This window comes from Peromyscus eremicus, chromosome 13, assembly GCF_949786415.1.
Source record: "Peromyscus eremicus chromosome 13, PerEre_H2_v1, whole genome shotgun sequence".
Taxonomy (NCBI): Eukaryota; Metazoa; Chordata; class Mammalia; order Rodentia; family Cricetidae; genus Peromyscus; species Peromyscus eremicus.
This window is the reverse complement of record NC_081429.1, coordinates 9,789,803-9,808,648: the sequence shown is the minus strand read 5'-3', so window position 1 is coordinate 9,808,648 and position 18,846 is coordinate 9,789,803. Positions and strand designations below refer to the sequence as shown.

The 18,846-nt window shown below is 51.3% G+C and overlaps 1 protein-coding gene across 2 annotated transcripts in view; it reads right to left on the bottom strand.

Annotated features, from left to right (window-relative positions):
* Ano7 (anoctamin 7) overlaps window positions 1–18,846 on the bottom strand; it is a 32,434-nt gene that overhangs the window by 3,469 nt on the left and 10,119 nt on the right. For both annotated transcript variants that reach the window (XM_059278453.1, XM_059278452.1), the window contains 15 exons: window positions 17,241–17,298; window positions 15,932–16,042; window positions 14,640–14,805; window positions 13,357–13,447; window positions 12,691–12,787; window positions 10,278–10,421; window positions 10,073–10,210; window positions 9,381–9,479; window positions 9,202–9,304; window positions 7,433–7,544; window positions 7,143–7,197; window positions 5,680–5,777; window positions 4,447–4,580; window positions 3,364–3,569; window positions 3,123–3,265 (listed from right to left, as the gene is read on the bottom strand). In XM_059278453.1, coding sequence (XP_059134436.1) covers window positions 3,123–3,265; window positions 3,364–3,569; window positions 4,447–4,580; window positions 5,680–5,777; window positions 7,143–7,197; window positions 7,433–7,544; window positions 9,202–9,304; window positions 9,381–9,479; window positions 10,073–10,210; window positions 10,278–10,421; window positions 12,691–12,787; window positions 13,357–13,447; window positions 14,640–14,805; window positions 15,932–16,042; window positions 17,241–17,298 — 1,755 coding nt within the window. The remainder of the gene's footprint in view (window positions 1–3,122; window positions 3,266–3,363; window positions 3,570–4,446; window positions 4,581–5,679; window positions 5,778–7,142; window positions 7,198–7,432; window positions 7,545–9,201; window positions 9,305–9,380; window positions 9,480–10,072; window positions 10,211–10,277; window positions 10,422–12,690; window positions 12,788–13,356; window positions 13,448–14,639; window positions 14,806–15,931; window positions 16,043–17,240; window positions 17,299–18,846) is intronic.

The window sequence follows — 18,846 nt, the reverse complement described above, 5'->3', positions numbered from 1 at the left end:
TGTTTATGTCAGGTGTTCTGTCCCAGCAGTGGGAGTCTAACAAGTCCTCGATGGATGGGATAAGCTTGACATGGCTAAACTCGGTGCAACAGAAAAAAGACAGAGTATGTAAGGCGGCAGTGATGAAATCCCCTCTGAATGTAGTGCAGGGAGCAAAGGACTCAAGAGTATTCAAGATGAGAGGAGAAATGGAGAGACTCTACGGCTTAGCTCATAGACACAAACTGTTCAAAGGAACAAAATGACTGGGCAGAGTGGCACACACTTTTCCCTGTACTCACTCAGAAGCGGAAATAGGTGGACCTCTGTGAGTTCAAGGCCAGCCTGGTCTACACAGTAAGACTGTCTATAAATTATTTTTATTAATTAAACATATTTCTGGAACAAAGACATCACTCTAGGTCAACAGCACACTGTGAAACTAAATGAGAAACTTTAAAACCAACCCTACCCCAACAGATATGTGTTAGTGGAACATAGGAAATGAGGGAGAAACCGTAAGCGCTATCTGTGAACGCTGCTAATGAAAATGTTAAGAGTTACAAGTGAGGCGTGGCAGGCCTGCAATCCCGTTGTTCAGGGAGAAGACCATTGCTGAAATAGTAAAGCAGTAACGACTTCGTCTTAAAATAAAAAAAGAATGAGATGGAAGGAAGGAGAAGGGACTGGTGTGGGGCACCCACCATGGGCTGAAGCCACAGAAACCATAAGCTAAGATACCATCCTTTCTCATCGTTTGTGTCGGATTTTAAACAGGGATGGCATAGCAAGTCACAAAAGAATACTATTTCCTGAGATACAAGCAAAACAACTTCACCTGTAATTTATACCTGTTATGTGAAAGAGAAGGATGCAGAGAAGTATTTCCATACATGTAAGGACTGAGGGGCTGGAATGGCTTAGCATTTAAGAGCTCTTGATTTGGTTCCCAGCATCCACATGGTAGCTCACAACTGACTATAACTCCAGTTCTAGGGGACTTGATGCGCACGCTCATGCGCGCTCTCTCTCTCTCTCTCTCTCTCTCTCTCTCTCTCTCTCTCTCTCTCTCTCTCTCTCTGTGTGTGTGTGTGTGTGTGTGTGTGTGTGTGTGTGTGTACATGCTTGTGTGAGTGTGTGCATGTGGTTTTTTGCAATTAGGGTCTCACTATCTAGCTCTGGCTGTCCTAGAACTTGCTATGTAGACCAGGCTGTTCTCAAACTAATAAGAGATCCACCATCCTCTACCTCCTGAGTGCTGGGATTAAGGCATTTGCTACTATACTGAGCCAGATGCCCTGTTCTGATCTTTCTCTGTGGGGCAATGTACACATGTTGTACATAAACATACACACAGGCAAAACACACATATAAAGATAGCTTTTCGAGGCCGGGCGGTGGTGGCGCATGCCTTTAATCCCAGCACTCAGGAGGCAGAGGCAGGTGGATCTCTGTGAGTTCGAGGCCAGCCTGGACTACCAAGTGAGTTCCAGGAAAGGCGCAAAGCTACACAGAGAAACCCTGTCTCAAAAAAAAAAAAAACAAAAAAAAATAAAAAAAAAATAGCTTTTCGAGCCGGGCGGCGGTGGCACACGCCTTTAATCCCAGCTCTCAGGAGGCAGAGACAGGAGGATCTCTGTGAGTTCAAGGCTAGCCTGGTCTACACAGCTAGTTCCAGGATGGTGAGGGCTACAGAGAGAAACCCTGTCTTGAAAACCAAAACAAACAAACAAAAAGAACATAAGGGAAAAATAAAAATAAAAGGAAAAAGCAGTCTCTTTGAAAAAAATCACAAAGATGAACTCATTGCAATTAAGAACTTCAAAATACATAAAACAAAAACAGTCCTATCTGGAGAAACTGACGTTACATTCTTTACAAGATTTTGAATCACATCTATTAGAATCTAATGGGTTAAGTGAGGTGAAAATGGGAATAAAGGAAAATCAAAAAGTAGGAACCCTGGCCTAATGGGTCTATCTGTAAACATGCTCCAAAGTTAAGAAAACTTTTTCAAGCTCATGTGAAACGTGCCAAACTCCACTGTAACCAGATCACCGAAAGAAGACTCAACCAATGAAATACACACACCAACTCAAGTTCTACAAGCTACAAGCTAGAATCAATGTTTGGGATGGTTGGGTTTGTTTGGTTTCTGGTTTTCCAGAGGACCCGGTTCAATTCTCAGCATCCACATGGCAGTTCACAACTGTCTGTAACTCCAGGATCTGAGAGAGAACTCCTTATGGGGACCTTCTAAGTAACTTCTGGTTGAACTTAAAAGAGTTAAGGCTATTACCAAATGTGTTGAAGTAAATGTTGACAAAAATTTGTTTACTAGGGTTGAGGATTTAGCTCAGTGGTAGGAGCACTTGCCCAGCAAGCGCAAGGCCCTGGGTTCGGTCCTCAGCTCCGGAAAAAAAATTTTTTGTTTACTGATACTTCAGAAAGGAGTGTACATTTTCAACTCTAGACAGGGGTAAAAAATACACAAACTACACCTGGAAGTCAGGCTCCAGAAGTTCAAGGTCAGCCTACATTAGAATTCAAGGCCAGGGGCTGGAGAGATAACTCGGTAGTTTTAGAGCACTTGTTCTTGAAGAGGGTTCGATTCCCAGCACCCACATGGTTGCTCACAATCATCTGTAATTCCAGCTGCAGGGGATCCGATGCCCTGTTATTGAATTCGAGGTCATCCTTAGATACATGAGAGACAGCTTCGAAGACCGAACAACAAAAACCTACATGTCGGCCGAGCCGTGGTGGCTCACGCCTTTAAACCCAGCAGGTTCCCTGAGTTCGAGACCAGCCTGATCTACAGCAGGAGGTCCAGGACATCCGGGGCTGTTACAGAGAGAAACCCTGTCTCAAAAAAACAAAAACAAAAAACCGCCTGGCGGTGGTGGCGCACGCCTTTAATCCCAGCACTCAGGAGGCAGAGCCAGGCGGATCTCTGTGAGTTCGAGGCCAGCCTGGGCTACAGAGTGAGTTCCAGGAGAGGCACCAAAACTACACAGAGAAACCCTGTCTCGAAAAAACCAAAAACAAAAAACCTACCATCTCAGGGGTGAGTGGGGGCATCGGGGGAGGAATGGATGAGTAACACAGAAGGAGAATCCCGCACTCTCCTGCCGCCGGCTCACCTGCAAGTGCGGTTGTGCGCAGCCGCGAAGGCTGGCGGCGCGCGCGCCAGCGTGAAGTTGAGGAAGCCGCGCAGGTCCGGGGCGCGCGTCCAGCGGTAGTAGGCACGCGGCAGGAAGTCGGAGGAGAAGGCCAGCAGGAAGGCCTGCGGGCGCGGGGTCAGCGCGGGTGACGTCAGCGGGCCCCGGCTCCCACCCCACCCCCGGCCGCACCACCCAGCAGGCCAGCCGGGCGGGCGCTCACGTTGCTGATGACGGCGAGGTGTGTGAGGCCCGCTAGGATGTGGAACCAGATGCCGATGTCCTGGGCGCGCTCGGCCACCGGGCGCCGGCACTCGCACACGAACTTGCGCGCGTCCAGGCGGATCTCCACCCAGTTGTTAAGCAGGGCAAAAAGCGGCGCCAGCGGGCAGGCGGCCACGAAGATGGTGACGAATCCGAACTGCAGCACTGCGGGGCAGGAGTAGCCGCTGGCTGGAGCTGGTCAGCCTCTCAGATCACCCGGGGCGGGAATGGCATAGGGACGCACAGCTTACCCACCAAAGCACCAAGCAGTTGATTTCGCCCTTTTTCCTCCCCGCCGGTTGTATTCAGGGCCAGGGCCACTGCCCACCTTCCTGACTTGGGAGCTCTGCACGACTCTGATCATGGTGCTCCTGGATGGCCCTGGCCACCCAATACGTCTGAAGTCGGGGAAAACCTGCCTCTGGCTTTACAACTATCCTTCCCATTTATCTCCAGGGGTAGCCTGGGTCTTCTGTAAAATTGCTCAGCGAGGTCTTCAGATGCCATTGTGCAGGATACATAATATCAACCTGCTCCCTGTAACCCACCCGGTTTCTTATCCACAGAGTGATCTGCAGCTGTTACTGGTTATGCTTTGGTTGCCAGGCTCTGCTGACAAAGTTATGACTGTGCCAGATCTCCCTTGTGTTAGTCAGGCACAAACCCCGCCCTCAAAACCATCACACCCCTCAAGCTATGGGCATGGGCCACCACTTGGCAGTTTCACAACTAAGGAAACCCGTTAGAGGAAATCAGCCCTCTAGACTGGCATGGCCCAGGTGTACATGCTGGAGAATCTTGGCTCTGCCCCAGGACCTGCTTTCCCTAATACACAGCCTCAGCTCCCAGGCATCCCCAGCCCCCACCCCCATCCCCCACCTCCCCACCTCTCACCACCACCACCCTGGCTCTGCTGCCACCCCATCTCTTCTCCAGATATCTGTAGGCTGACTGCCAGGGCCCCTGTATCCCCCCCACCTCTCAATGACACATTGCGTTTCAGGGTAGGCCAGGGGCAGTGTGGCTGTATTGTGGATCTTACCCATTTCAAGGTACTCGTGGAACAGCCCCTCACAAGGCAACAACTCGTAGTCAGCCTCCCAAGGTGCTGGGTGGGTCCCCATGGCAGCCTTCCCTCTCCTGGAGTGCAGCTTCTGCCAGCAGCCCTTCAGCTTTCTGTAGGTACAAAGTGGAAGATGCCAGGGCTGCTCCAGCGTCCAGTGATGACTGAGCTCGTCGGAGAGGACACGCACCCTGGACGGGCTGTTGCCCTCCGGCGAGGTTGGGCAGGGCAAGGGACTTGGAGTTCTTGCAGGTCAGACTCATCCAAGGCCCTGACCCCTCTAAGGGACATGACGCCGTTTGCCTTTCTGGTTTCCTGCTGCGTCCTCGAGAAGGTCAACCCGGCTCCCTGGAGCCTTTGGAGGGGGAACCATAGCAAGGCTAGGAAGGAGCTAGTGAGGCTAACAGCTGAGTCCCAGGAAAGCAGAGGGGCCGTGGGGCCAGGTATGTGGGCTTCATCATACTGGGGCCACATAGATGTGGCTGCATCACACCCGGGAGGCAGGTATCAGTCCTGTGTGTATGAGGCTTTGTCAGAGGTTGTGAGGTGTCGTGCGTCGAACACATGTGTTGCTTATCAGATTGTATGGGGGTACAGGTGTCTATTGGCTTCCTCACACGACCTGCACCTGCTAGACACTGAGCTTTACCCTGCACTTCCTGGTCCCCCTGAGTGCCAGAGAAGCCAGGATGCTTCCAGAGAGAGACTGCTACGGTTGTAGTGTCAGGGTGAACACTGCCTTTTGGAGGTGGTAATGGGCATCTGGGTTGGTGTGGCCTCAGGTAGGAGACTACTCCTGGGCAGACTCTTTGGAGGACTCCAGCCTATGAGGAAGGCCACAGTTCCAGCTAGTGGGACAAGGATGAGGAGCTGGTCCCTAACAAGGGAACCTGAAACAGGCATGAGTGTAGGAGTCAAACCTGAGGCTTATCCCTCCCAGGCTGGTTGGTGGTGGTAGGAAATACATGCTGGCCTGTGTGGTCTCCTACTGAGGAACCCAGGCCTCCCCTGACAGAGCTGTCCAGAGGCTGTGCTGGTGACAGGCCCCCCAACACCACAGCCATAACAACAGACGGGAGAGGCTGTTGTGAAGCCCACAGTATGACATGGCGGTCTAGGGTACGGCAAGTCCTGCCTCCCCTTTTATTCTCCTAGCACTCTGAGGAAACCCTGTTCCCTAGAAGCTGCCAGGGCAGGGTGGAGGTGACTTACGGGACAAGGACCTCCTGCACATTGTTGATGATCTGCTTGCCCACCATGATGACCAGGAGTTCCTGTGCCAGCTCAACGAGGCAGCCTCCAGCCGCACACTGCATCAGGACAACTTCACGTTAGCTGTGGGGAGGGCCCAGGCACACACTCACCTAGCTTTTTGCCTCAAAGGTGGCTTCTCTACCTCCACCTCCCACAGGACATGCCTGGAGTAAACCTTGAGAATTGCAGAGATCGACCCTTTCCACCTCACTTCAGTTATGTGTGGGAACAACCACTGGGCAGCTGTACTTTGTGCCCTGTAGCTCCTCAGCCAACTGTAGCCACAGGCTCCAGGGAAGACCCAAGATGTGGTCAGTCAAGAGTCAGACCCAAGGAGTTTCTAGGAGTGCATGCCATGCCTGGGAAACTCAGCCACACCGTGGGATGTCATCCTCCCAGGGTGGGAAACCTTGAGAACTCAGTCAATGCTGAGGGCAGCACCTGGATCCAGCCATTCTTGAATGAGGGTCTCCAATAATTTCAATGCAAGAGCATGTGGTAGCCCTTTTCTCACCTAAGGCAGTCTGAGCTGGGCATCTCACTAAGAGGTGGAAGCTACCTCATATGGCACAGCAGCCACAGTATGGCCCTGAGGTAGGGGCCCAGTTGCTCTGCCTCTCCCTACACAGTTCCTTCCCCTTAATGTAAAGGTGGACAGCTTCCCTCAGGGAGGTGAACCAGCTTGCAGTAAGATGAGATAATGGCCCAGGCCCTGGGAAGAGTTCTAAAAAGAGAAGGGTCTTTCAGATCTGGTGGCCAGTAAGGGCTGTGGAACCCCATGTCTCCCAAGTCCAGCTCTATAGCCACCACTGGACAGCTCCAGATGTACCCACCACACTGCCTGTACCTCTGATCAATCCCGAATGGCCCTCAGCTAACAAGGCTGGAAGTGTAAAGACAGTTCTTTGGGTGTCTGGGCAACATAGAGTCCATTCCTTACTCCTTCTTGGTATTTCTGCTTTGGTGTCTTGAAGCCCTGTCCCCTCCAGAGGAACCCACGTGCCATCCTCTGCCAAGGCCACCGCACATCTGAGAAGCCAGGCTTTAATGATTCCCAAAGAGAAGCAGGGCACACTAGTGTCCGTGGGAGAGGATGGCCATGGAGAACCCAGACAGTGAGGCTGGCGGGCACTGGCCTCAGTGCCCCCCTCATGGGGGGCATCCTAAGGGCTCAGATGCCTCCAGGGTGTGTATTGGGTTAAATCAGAGTAGGGCAAAGACCGATGGTGTGTGTATTCTCTAGACAGTGGTTGTGAATGGGGCTGATGTGGTCGAGTCCTGGAGTCTTAGGAAGCAGCTGTAAGCCTGGCCTCTGGCTTGGGCAGTGGTGGACACAAAGAACAGCAGAAATTAAGGCCTCAGTGGGTACAGAGGGAGCCTAGCCTCCATTCCCTGGCTGCGTGTGTCCTCAGCACACTCACCTCTTCATTTCGGACTCCAAACAAGGTGTGGTAGTTGCCTGGGTATCCCACAAACCTAGCAGGATTCAAATTGTGAGGCTGTAAGAGACTAGATTCTGAGTGTCTCCTCTCTTTCCCACCCCCCGAGGCCTGGCTGGGAGAAGCACAGACTTGACCCCTTGTCCCCTCCCAGCCCATGAAGTCATTCTTGCTCCGTCCTTTGCCCTGGCTACCTATCTCTATCCGCTGCTGAGCAGAGTGGGGCAAAGCTGAGCCACAGAGGAGAGGTGACAAGTTGAGGTGACACTTACCTGCCCTTGAAGAAAGCAATGTACACAGGCGAGGCGTAGAAGTTGACAAACTGAAAGATGAACACCTTGAGGGTGAAGGCATCCTCGAATGAGGTCTGTGTCCGGTGCATCTCTGTGCAGATGGGGCTTTCTCTCAGTTCCCCGGGTATGCTGGCCAGTTCCAGTGCACTGCCCCTTCCCAGGAGACCACACCACCATCCAGGGTGAGGAAGAAGCCATGTTGTCCAGAGAGTTTAAAGTTCATCAAAGGAGGGGGTCAACATAGAGCAGTCCTAAAATTCTAATTTCTAAATTTTCCTAAAACGTGATTAAAGTGGTGGTAAATCTTGATTATGTATGTGATTAGGTTAAATTGGATTATGAAAACACACCTATTGGTCTGTCCAGGGTTGTTTCCAGAGAGTATTAGCTCATGAGAACTCTGACCTTATCAGTGGATCAATATTGCTAATCAGATGGATTAATAATATGCTGAATACTATTGGGATTTGGTGGAAGTTGGGGCCTACATGGAAAAAGCAGGTGTCCTAGGGTCTGTATTCCACCTGATCCTGTCCTGTATTCCCCTCCTTGCTTTCTGGGCACCACACCCTCCCTGCTGTGATGGACTGTCACCTCTGAAACTGTGATCAGGGATACATAATTCCTCCCTTAAGTCACTCTGTCTGGTAATTTAGCAAAAAAGGTAACTAATACAATTAGGAATGCCTGGAATAGTGACTAAAAAAAAAAAAACTACACTAAAATCTAACAACATTTGCACCCTTGTTAAAATAGTGTATACAGGACCAGTGAGATGGTTCAGTGAATAAAAGTGCTTGCTGCCAGGCCTGATTACCACAGTTCCATCCCCAGAGCTCACCTGGAAGGAGAGAACTAACCCTCACAATGTATCATAGCACACACAAGCCGTAGCACATGAGCACACACACACATTAAATACATGTAATAATTTTTAAAAGTGTGTGTAGATAAGGTTGGGGGTGGGATATGTCCAAGGACAAATAGTTTCTGGTCAAAGCTGAGTGAGAGCTGAGCTATATTGCAAAAAAATTGCCAAGACCAATGTGAGAACGTAAAAGGTCAGTTGGAGGAAAAGGGCCCAAAAGTCCCCAACTGTGGGAACCTACACCAGCTCCAGCTCCACTATTCATTCTCCTGGGAACATCTACCTGTGGCTCTTCCAGGTAAGAACTCCCCTGGCACCTTCCTGGAGACCTCCCTTAGTACTGTATTCCCTTTCTATCCATGTGCCCCAAGGGTGCTCTGTCCCTTCTCAGGACCTTGCTTGGCCGGGGCTGGTATAGGCAAGGCCTTGTGGGACAAGTGATTGGGCCTCTTAGCGTTTGCTCTTAGGGAAAGTTGAAGACAGAAAGAGAAGTGGAGAGACGGTGGCAGAGGGAGAGGTATGTTGACCTGGGGACAGATACAGAGGATGTCCAGACACTTGGTAACCATTTGGAGTGGTCTGAGCTGGTCACAGCTAAGCCCCCATCCCTAGTCCACCTGATGGAGGTCCTAGTCCTTGTTCTGGAGGCTCTAGTATCACACTGAGAACTCTACAAGCTTGAGGGATCTTGTGAGGAAGGTAGGAGAAGCAGAGCCCTTGGCTGAGTGCTCTTGACCCTCTCCCTTAAGCCCCCCCCCCCGCCCCTGCTCCCGCCCCTGCCATTTTAAGGAGGTCTCTGGGAGACAGCGCAGATGCCTCTTTGGGGAGCATGGGTCCACGGCAATCAGTCCATGTTTGTATTGGTTTGGCCAGCGCTTACCCCATCTTGTTAGGACCTGGGCCAGGACCACGTAGACCTTGGAAAGGATGACGATGAAGACAAGGTTCACTACTGACCCTGTGAGGCTGGCAATTCGTGGAGCCTGGTGGGGAACAGATGATAAGAGCAGGTACAAGGGGGGTTGGAAGCCCCCAGAAGAACAGGCCGCGGAGACTCACCCAGGCCGAAAGGAAGGCGTTGTCTGACTTGGACACAAGCACAGCCATGATGGCCCGGTACAGAATGATAGACACAAGGCACATAATCACCACGGCCACCTGCAGGACCAGGAGAGCCCTGAGCCCCTGCTGTGGACCCAGCACCCACACCCTCAGGCCATAGGCCTACACAGGCCTCTGGGTCCACAGCAGCTCCACAGGTTCCTTTTCCCAGGGCTCTCATCTGCAGGCTGCCTATGCCCCAGGGGTTCTCCAGAGGTGGGGCAGGTTAGGACTGGGAGGTCAGGATGCCAGGTAGTTACTGTATGTTGACCTTCTACCCTACCCAGTGTTGGAGAACTGTGCCCATTCACCCACCTCTTTACAGCCCTAAATTCGGATCCATAGTACCTAGAGAGGGCTGGAATCCTTTTAAGCAGTCTTTGACTAGAAGGTACTAGAAGAAATTAGTGTGCCCCATGCTCATTTTTGGAATCCGTTCTCTTGTTTAATGGGTGCCCTGGGCCACACATGGTGAAGCTCTTCCAGAACCCCTCATGGTATATGCACATACACCCCTTATGAAAGCCCAGTTTGGCCCTGGGCTCAGGCCCTTCCCTGAGGCACAGAGCACAGGAGCCTTTCTGGAGGAAAGAACCCCTGTGGCTCAGGAAGACAGAGGCAGAGGAGACAGGGTGGCAGGAGCCCCGCACCATCATCAGGAGAACCACAGAGCCAGCCAGCATGCGGTGTACACGGCTCTTCTCAGGGAAGTAGGGTTCGTCTTCCCCAGTGATGGGGTTCAGGGCTGTCAGAGGAGCCTTCGCAGCGAACTGGGGCCGAGGCCTCTCCTGAAAGGGAACCATGCTCAGGAGGGTGTGACCCTTGCCAGAAGACACCCAGCCCAGCCCCACTTACCTCAATGTCCTCATAGTCAGAGCAGTCCCAGCGGTAGGCCAATGTGGCATTTTTCCGCTTCCAGTACTCCAGAAGCAGCACCGCCCACAGGGCCATGAACAAACTGAAGAAGACAGTGCCGCCATGGTCAAAGAGCCGCCCAACCTGCAGGGGAGAGGGGACTCCGAGTCTTCCCAAGGACGGGAGGTCCTTTCACAGGCCCTTCTTCTGGAGCTGGAGTGTCTTCCCACACAGGCACACCACGATGCCCCAGACCCACAGGAAGAAGGCCTCTCAGGAGCTGCTAGTGCCTAGTTTCACCCAGTCCAGGGAATCTTTTCTTAAAGAGTACCTTCAAACTCACCATGCCACTGAGGATGATCTCGAATTCCTGATCCTCCTGCCTCTGTCTCAGGCATGCTACCACCCTTGTTTACGTGGAGGAGGGGCCAAACCCAGGGTCTCATGAATGCTAGGCAAGAACTGTTAGCAATTGGCACACAACCAGCCCATTGCTCAGTCTCGCCCAGCTCACTCAGCTCAATCCTGACTTGGATTCATCTGAGCCCATCACATAGAGAGGAGAGTTTTGTATTTTAGAAAAACTGGAGGATGCTGGGACAGATGAATATGTTTCACACACAAGGTAGTCAGGAAGTTGGGAGGCTTAGGGGGAGTTGTAGTGGGTTGGATTGTTACTCTCAAAGAGGATATGTCCCTTGATGTAATTTTATTTGGAGTAGGACGCTTTGGTTATAGATGTAATTAAGGTATGGATTTCTAAAGAAAAGTGCCTTCCATGGAATCATAACCCCAATGTCAGCTCTCATAAGAATGCCTGATGGAACACATTAGGGAAAGAAAGGCCATGGAGACAGAAACAGGAAGTGGGAACAGAGAGGCAGCCACAGACTAGATACCAAGGAGCCAGAGAGCTCAGCATCTAGCCTTCACCTGCCAGGCAGCACAGCATCCTTCATCCGTCACTGCTCTGCCAGACCGAGCACACTTGTTGTTGTTGTTGTTATTCTGGTTTTTTTGTTTGTATTTTGAGAGAGAAAGGGTCTTATGCATGTCTGGCTGGTCTCAAACTTGCTATGTACTGAGAATGACCTTGAATTTCTGATTCTCTATCTTTTTTAAATAGCTTATTTTTATTTTATGTGTATTGTTGCTTTACCTGTACATTTGTCTGTGTGAAGGTGTCAGAGCCCCTGGAACTGGAATTACAGACAGTTGTAAGCTGCCATGTGGGGTGTTGGGTATCGAACCCAGGTCCTCTGGAAGAACAGCCAGTGCTCTTAACCACTGAGCCATCTCTCCAGCCTTGATTCTCTACCTCTTAAGGGATCATCTAAGACACACCCAGGAGGATTTCTGGGATAGAAGCAAAGGGAGTGTGGGTTCATGCTGGGCACCAAGGATGTCAGGAATGCACAGAAAGGAAGCATACCCAGGGCCATGCTGGCCCAGCCTCTAGCCAGCTGCACAGAGCCTGTGGCCAGGTCTCCTAGGCTGGGAATCCTGCTCAGAGTCCAGACTCTGTTTGTTTGTTTGTTTGTTTGTTTGTTTGTTTGTTTGTTTGTTTGTTTTTCAAGACAGGGTTTCTCTGTGTAGCCCTGGCTGTCCTGGAACTCACTCCATAGACCAGGCTGGCCTCAAACTCACAGAGATCCGCCTGCCTCTGCCTCTGCCTCCCAAGTGCTGGGATTAAAGGTGTGCGCCACCACCGCCCACCTTGAAGTCCACACTCTTGGTTCTGCCGGTGCCTAAGAGCTTCTGGAGATGCCACAGCTAAAAGTCCTGGGGCAGGTTTCCAGGTGATCACTTGGTTAGTCTTTTGTGCTGATTAGTGTTTGTTTGTTGTTTGCTTGTTTTTGTCAACTTGACACAAACTAGAGTTATCTGGGAAGAGAGAGTTTCAAATAAGAAAATACCTCCATCAGATTGGCCTGTAGAGAAGGCTCAGTGGGCAGTGCTGCCCTGGGCAGGTGGTCCTGGGAGGTATAAGAAGGCAGGCTAAGCATGAGTCTGGTGAGCAAGCCAGTAAGCTGCACTCCTCCATGGCCTCTGCTTCAGTTCCTGCCTCCAGGTTCCTGCCTTGAGTTCCTGCCCTGACTTCCCTTCATGATGGGCTATGATCAGAGCATGTAATCCAAATAAATCCTTTCCTCCCCAAGCTGCTTTTGGCCGTGGTGATTTCTGACAGCAACAGAAAGCAAACTAAGACATGGATATCTAACACACATATCAGTCAAAGCTACTTTGTGACGACATTCTTGAGTCATTTGTACGACATAGCAGACCTAACCTGAATGCCAGGTTAGGGGCACCAGAGTCGACAGCTCTCTGAGGGTTCTGACTTCACAGATAGAACCAGGACCTTTAGGAGTGGCCCACCTTCAACACCCTGACCCCCGCGCTGCTTCCATACCTGGGCCAGGGTGCAGGCACTGGAGAGCAGCCAAAAAGAACAGTCAGCGCAGAGTGGGCACATGTCAAAGCCATCGGAACTGTGGCACAGCTCCTGCCTGTGGGGTATCGATACGGTTCCAGGAACTGAAGGACTGCACCCTCTTCCAAATCCGCCCCACTCCTCGCCTCCCTGCATCACTGCTCTGCAGTCCTAGAACTTTCAGTCATCGTTTTATTTTTTGAGACAGGGTCTCGCGTATCCCAGGCTGGTCTTGAACTTGCTCCGTAGCTGAGGATTCCTTGAATTTCTGATGCTCCTATCTCTGTCACCTGAGGGATTGCAGGTGTGCACCACCACAGGCTTATGACGTGCTGGGGACCTAAGCCAAGGCCTCATGCATGCTGGGCGGGTACTGTCAGTTGAGCCCATCTCCAACCCCACCAGCAATCTTTAAAAGGCAGTTTTTGAAAATATGCAACAATAATAGTGAAAGATAAATTTCTGGACTTCGAGCTACACAAGGAAGTAAAACACAAAGCCAGTCATTTATTATAGGAAAAGCCTATACTATTCTAAGGACAAAAGGTTGAGCATCAGTACCAGCCTGGGGACACCCCTGACCACCTTTCATCTTATATCATGAGGCACAGGAGGCCTTGGGAGCTAAGGTAAGAGGCCACTTACGTTGGTATGTCTGAGAAGACCAGGAAACATCCCACCAGGAACACCACGGTGCCCACCACTGCTGCAGGCAGGAGCCAGCCTGTGTAAAACCCTGCAGAAGGGATGCCAACAGTCCAGCAGTTAGAAATTGGGTGTGCCCTAGGGATGTATTTGCTTTATGGGACCCAAGCTAAGCTCCGTGGGAACTAGAATCTGGAAGGAATGGGAGTCTCCCCTGGCCACTGCTCTTGACTCTGAGCATCTGCCCTCAACTCTGGACTCTGTCACCGTGTGGGCTCAGTAACAGTGTCCCCTTGACTCCGTCCCACTGGGTGCTTTATCTCCTGATAGTGTCCCCTAGCACATGCCCACCTCCAAACAACTGCTCACTAGTGTCTTTCTGAGAGGCACAGGATGCTTTGTAGTTTGACCAGTGGAGGTGTGGGTCCTTCTGGGCCCACCCTTATTCCCACACACGACTAGGGCACCATCTCAATGGACCATACCCCGGCCCCCTGAGGTATCCCACATCCATCAAATGTGCACCTGCCTGCTTCCTGTGGGGTCAGCCTGGTCCCTACTGACCCTGTGAGGCCAAGAAGACACCTATAAAGTGTCCTCTGTCTGGAGTCCAGACGAAGAGTTTTCCAGCATAGCCATACTGGACAGCAGGAAAGGTAAATCCCAGGATGGGGAAGGAGGGTCAGAAGGCAGATCCCCGAGAGGGTGACCAGTCTCTGAGATGCCAGCCTGACTTGGAGTAGACTCCCCCATAGGGATATCTTTTCCCTCAGAGTAGACATTCCTGAGGGAGCCTCCCAAAAGGGAATGGGTGCTAGTTGTAGTCAAAAGGACCCCACAAACTAAGGGGCTCCCAGTGCTGTGCCTAGTGTTGTGGGATATGTATACACTGTGTGAAGATGTATTTGCTGTGATTGGTGTAATAAAAAGCTAAACAGCCAATAGCTAGGCAGGAAGTATAGGTGGGACTTCCAGGTAGAGAATGAACTCTGGGAAGAAGAAAGTGGAGGCACCAGCCAGATGCGGAGGAAGCAGCATGGGCAGTACAGAGAGATGAATGAGGTAACAAGCCACACAACAGAATGTAGATGAAGATAAATGGATTAATTATGTTATAAGAGGTAGTGGGACAAGCCCAAGCTTTCATAATTAATAAGCCTTGTGTTATTTGTGAGCTGGCAACCCAAAGAAAAATCATCTACACAATGTCTGTTTTATTTATAGAATTATCCCAGAGGGCAGATTGTCACAACACAAAGACCCTGCAGCAAGGCGGGACTCACCAAGCCAGGCGAAGTAGAGAGCCACCTTCTCCCCGAAGTACCGACGCACGTGGTCCAGTGGCTGGTACTTGTTCCACTTGCCCCAGCGAGCCCAGTGCTGGAGTAAGACTTGGCGCTGGGTGAGCCCCAGGACCTGTGAGTCCTCTGGGACTGCAGAGAGTGGGCCCTGGGAATAAGAGGCCATTGCGCTGGGCTTCTCCACGATGTTTTAGCTCTGCCCGCTAGTCCTCCCACAGGACACTTCTAGCAATGGGAACTTCAGTGCTGACCCGGACCCACAATTCCACCCTCTAGGGCAGGCAAATGGCACAGATCCCAAGGGACGATGTTGTAAGGAAAAAACACAATCACACTGGGGGATGGGCCAAGAAGTGTCTGAAGGGAAATGTAGTTCGAATTCCCGTGACTCCTGGGACTGCTGAGTGTCCAGGGCAGGGGATGAATCTGAAAGAGCTGGCCAGGACAGTAACTGGGGTACAGGCTGACCAACAGCACTGTGGGATTGTCCAGGCCTGGCACATGTGCTGTGTGGTACCCAAGCCATTCATGAGCCGCTCCTCATGGACCCCAGCTGAGTTGACATGAAGAGTAATGCCACTGTGAGACTGTGTGTGTGTGTGTGTGTGTGTGTGTGTGTGTGTATGAGAGAGAGTGAGAGAGAGACAGAGAGAGAGAGAGACAGACAGACAGACAGACAGACAGGGGTGGGGGTGGGGGTGCGCCTGACATTTCTATGTCCACTTCATTTAACTTTGTGATATCAAGCAGGATTGTTCCCATGGCTTCATGAGCATGCATGACTCAAGACCTTTTGGAATTGCTCTTCAGGGGTCCCCTGTATGGTAGAAGGCTGCGGAAAAACTGGGGCAAGAATAACACCCTGACCTACACATGGATGATAGAAAGCGTGTCAGGGCAGCACCAGGCAGCTATTATAGTGAATGTCTCTCTGCCTCTGCCCTAGACTGCCCAGCTTCTAGGTAGGGAAAAGGGTGCCGGAGACCTTCCTATCTTTTCTAGTGAGAGATACTGCCTGAGAAACCCAGTCTTGGTATCTGGAGTGGGGGTCTGGTATATTTGCCAGGGACCCCCAGCCAGGGCAAGAGACCAAGCTGAACCTTCAGCCTCCAACATGGACTACTTCACATTACAAGGCTATGCATTTGGTATTCCTAACCCCGGGGCGGCTGTCACAGAGGGCAAGACTCCTCTGCTTCCTGTGGACAAGGCAGGCAATAGCACTGGGGGAACTCACCGTCCACCCTAGCTCAACCCCAAGCCCTGAGACTCACGTCATGCAGAGGGAAGGCCGCACTGAAGACACCCTCTGCCAACAGCTGATCGATCCCAAAGAAGCCTTTCTTCTCGTGGCCATATTGAGTCTTGGCCAGGATCTCAAACAGCTGTGGGATGGGTGGAGGATAGCACCTATCACTGGTCATGTGAGGGCACAGTAGGGAGACCCATCTTGGTGCTGAAACTTTGGATGACCTCTTACGGCCCCCAGTGATAGATAATGATATTGGTGGAGTGTCCCCAAGGCCGTGAAACCCAGATCCTGTGTCATAACCACACATTCATGACTACACTGGTAGGGATAATAATCATTCTCCCATCTTTAGTCACATAGCTCTTTAGAGTCCATCCTGGGCTGGAACCTGGACCTAGTCATGCATGGACCCCTGTTCCAGTAGGATCAGCTCTGTTAGGATACCTGTCTGGGGTGGGAAACCTTTGCCTTGGTGGCCACTGTAGCAGTGGCCTTTGGTGGTTACAAGTGTGTGGTTCAGGCCTGTCTAGATGCTCCTGGCCACATGCTGTTGGAGCATACCTCCTCGTGTAGTGGTTCTCAACCTTCCTAATTCTGCAACCTTTTAATACAGTTCCTCATGTTGTAGTGACCCCCACCCAACCATAAAATTATTTACATTGCTACTTCATAACTGTAATTGCATTACTGTTATGAATTGTAATGCAAACAGCTATGTTTTCTGAAGGTCTTAGGCAACCCCTGTGAAAGGGTCATTTGATCCCCAAAGGGGTTAAGACCCAGAGGTTGAGAAACATTGTCCCAGTACCTCAGATCTGCCCCTGTAGCCTGGTTTTGACAGATTAGCTTAGGGTATACCGAGACCTATTTCTTGTCTGTTCTGGCCAGCCAAGAGGATCACCTCAGCTGGGCCTGGTGCCTTGGCTGTCTGTCCCAGAGGTCCATACCAAGTATTGTTCTGGGCCCCAGGTTGTGGAGGGGTACTGGATAGAGAGCTGGCTTTCACTTGACTCCATGCCATCTGGACATGCCCCACCCCCACTGTCCTGCATCCAGGCCACACCCTCCCTCCATGCAGCAAGATCAGAGACAGTCTATAAGGCTTCTGCCCTCTGGCTACGGGGAGCTTTATGGTGGCCAGGAAGACCTCAGGGTTGGTGGCTGGGCTCTGTCAGGCCTTTCTTTTTTTTTTTTTTTTTGGAGCTGAGGATCAAACCCAGGGCCTTGCGCTTGCTAGGCAAGCACTCTACCACTGAGCCAAATCCCCAACCCCTGTCAGGCCTTTCTGAGCCTAGTCAGATGAGGGTCTGTAGCAGACACACTCCACTCACAATCTGGTGCCTCTTGGTACTGGTGAAAAAGGTGTCCTGGTTGTCACTTCCAAGGAACCTGCAGAGGTGGGAATTTTAGAGCTTTGAGAGTATGGGAATTTTTGCCACAATACAGAAGTAAAGACACAGAAACAGACATGATGGAGAAGAGTATGTGCACACAGAGCCTTCACAGAGACTCACAACCCAGAGGCCGAGGAGGCGGCCACTCTGCCAGATAAACCTAGTTCTCATTTTTGCCTTTTCTTTCCCTCAGACAGGAGGCCACAACAGATGCTACACACCACACACAGAAAGCCGGGGAAAGCAGACGGTTCATACAGAGGACAAGGCCCACTAAGAAACCCTCAGCATGCCTGCCCTGAAGCTTGGAAACAAGGACTAAAGGCACAGGAGGAGGGAGTCGGGGGTCACAAAAGTCCTGGCTGCTTCACTGGTGGAGGAAACAATGACTGAGGTTAGGTCTGCAGGCTTCGTGTGGTCACACAATAGCTCTGCCCAGAACATGAGTAGGCTCCTGAGTTCCTGAGGGAGGGCTGTCCACACACGTGTTGTCTCCCTCACTGGTCAGAGAAGGTGTAATGAGGGAGTCCACTGACCCAGGACCCTGGAACAGTGCAAGGAATGGACTGCTGAGGTCTGAATGTGTCTCATTAAAGTTCATGTGCTGTAACATGTCAAGGTGGTGGAACCTTTAAGAGTGGGGCCAAGCCAGGCATGGTGATAGCACATGCCTTTAATCCCAGCACTTGGGAGTCAGAAGCAGGTGAATCTCTGAGTTCGAGGCCAACCTGGTCTATATAACCAGTTCCAGGACAGCCAGGGTTACATAGTGAGACTCTGACTCAAAAAAATAAAAAAAAGTGGGGGCCAGTGCAAAGGCATGAGGTCATGTGGATTCCACTCTCAGAAGGGACTAATTCTGGTCTCAGGAGAGATCCAGTTACTGAAGGAAGCCTTTCTGGGCATAGCTAGCTCCCTTTCTGTCTCTGCTGTCCTGTGTTGTGGCTGCTACGTCTAGCCAGAGGCTGCCCAGCAAGACTGAACTTTTTTAGCTGCTGAACACGCAAGCTGAATGAACCTCCTCTTTTAAAGAGCAGTTTGTACAGCGAGTGAGAGGGAAGAATGGGCCAGCTATAATCACTGCATATCAACCCTCGTTTCTTCCTGTTTCTTCTGTGTGTGTGTGTGTGTGTGTGTGTGTGTGTGTGTGTGTGTGTGTGTGAGAGAGAGAGAGAGAGAGAGAGAGAGAGAGAGAGAGAGAGAGAGAGAGAGAGAGAGAGAGAGACATGTGTGCACATCCCACAGTGCATGTGTAGTGGTCCCAGTACCGAGTGACCTTGTTGAGGCAGGGTGTCCCTAGTTTCTGCTGCTCTGTATACTCCAGGCTAGCTGGCCTGTGAGCTTCAGGGCAATTCTGTCTTAGCCTCCATCTCAGTATAGGAGTTCTGGGATTACAGCTGTGCACCATCACGTCTGGCTTTTTGGGTGGGTTCCAGGGATTGAACTCACATTGTCAGGCTTGCATTTTGACTTGTTAAGCCATTTCCTCTGCCCTCAACTTTTCTCCGACAGAGTACCCATCTTTGGGTATTTTGTTATAGCA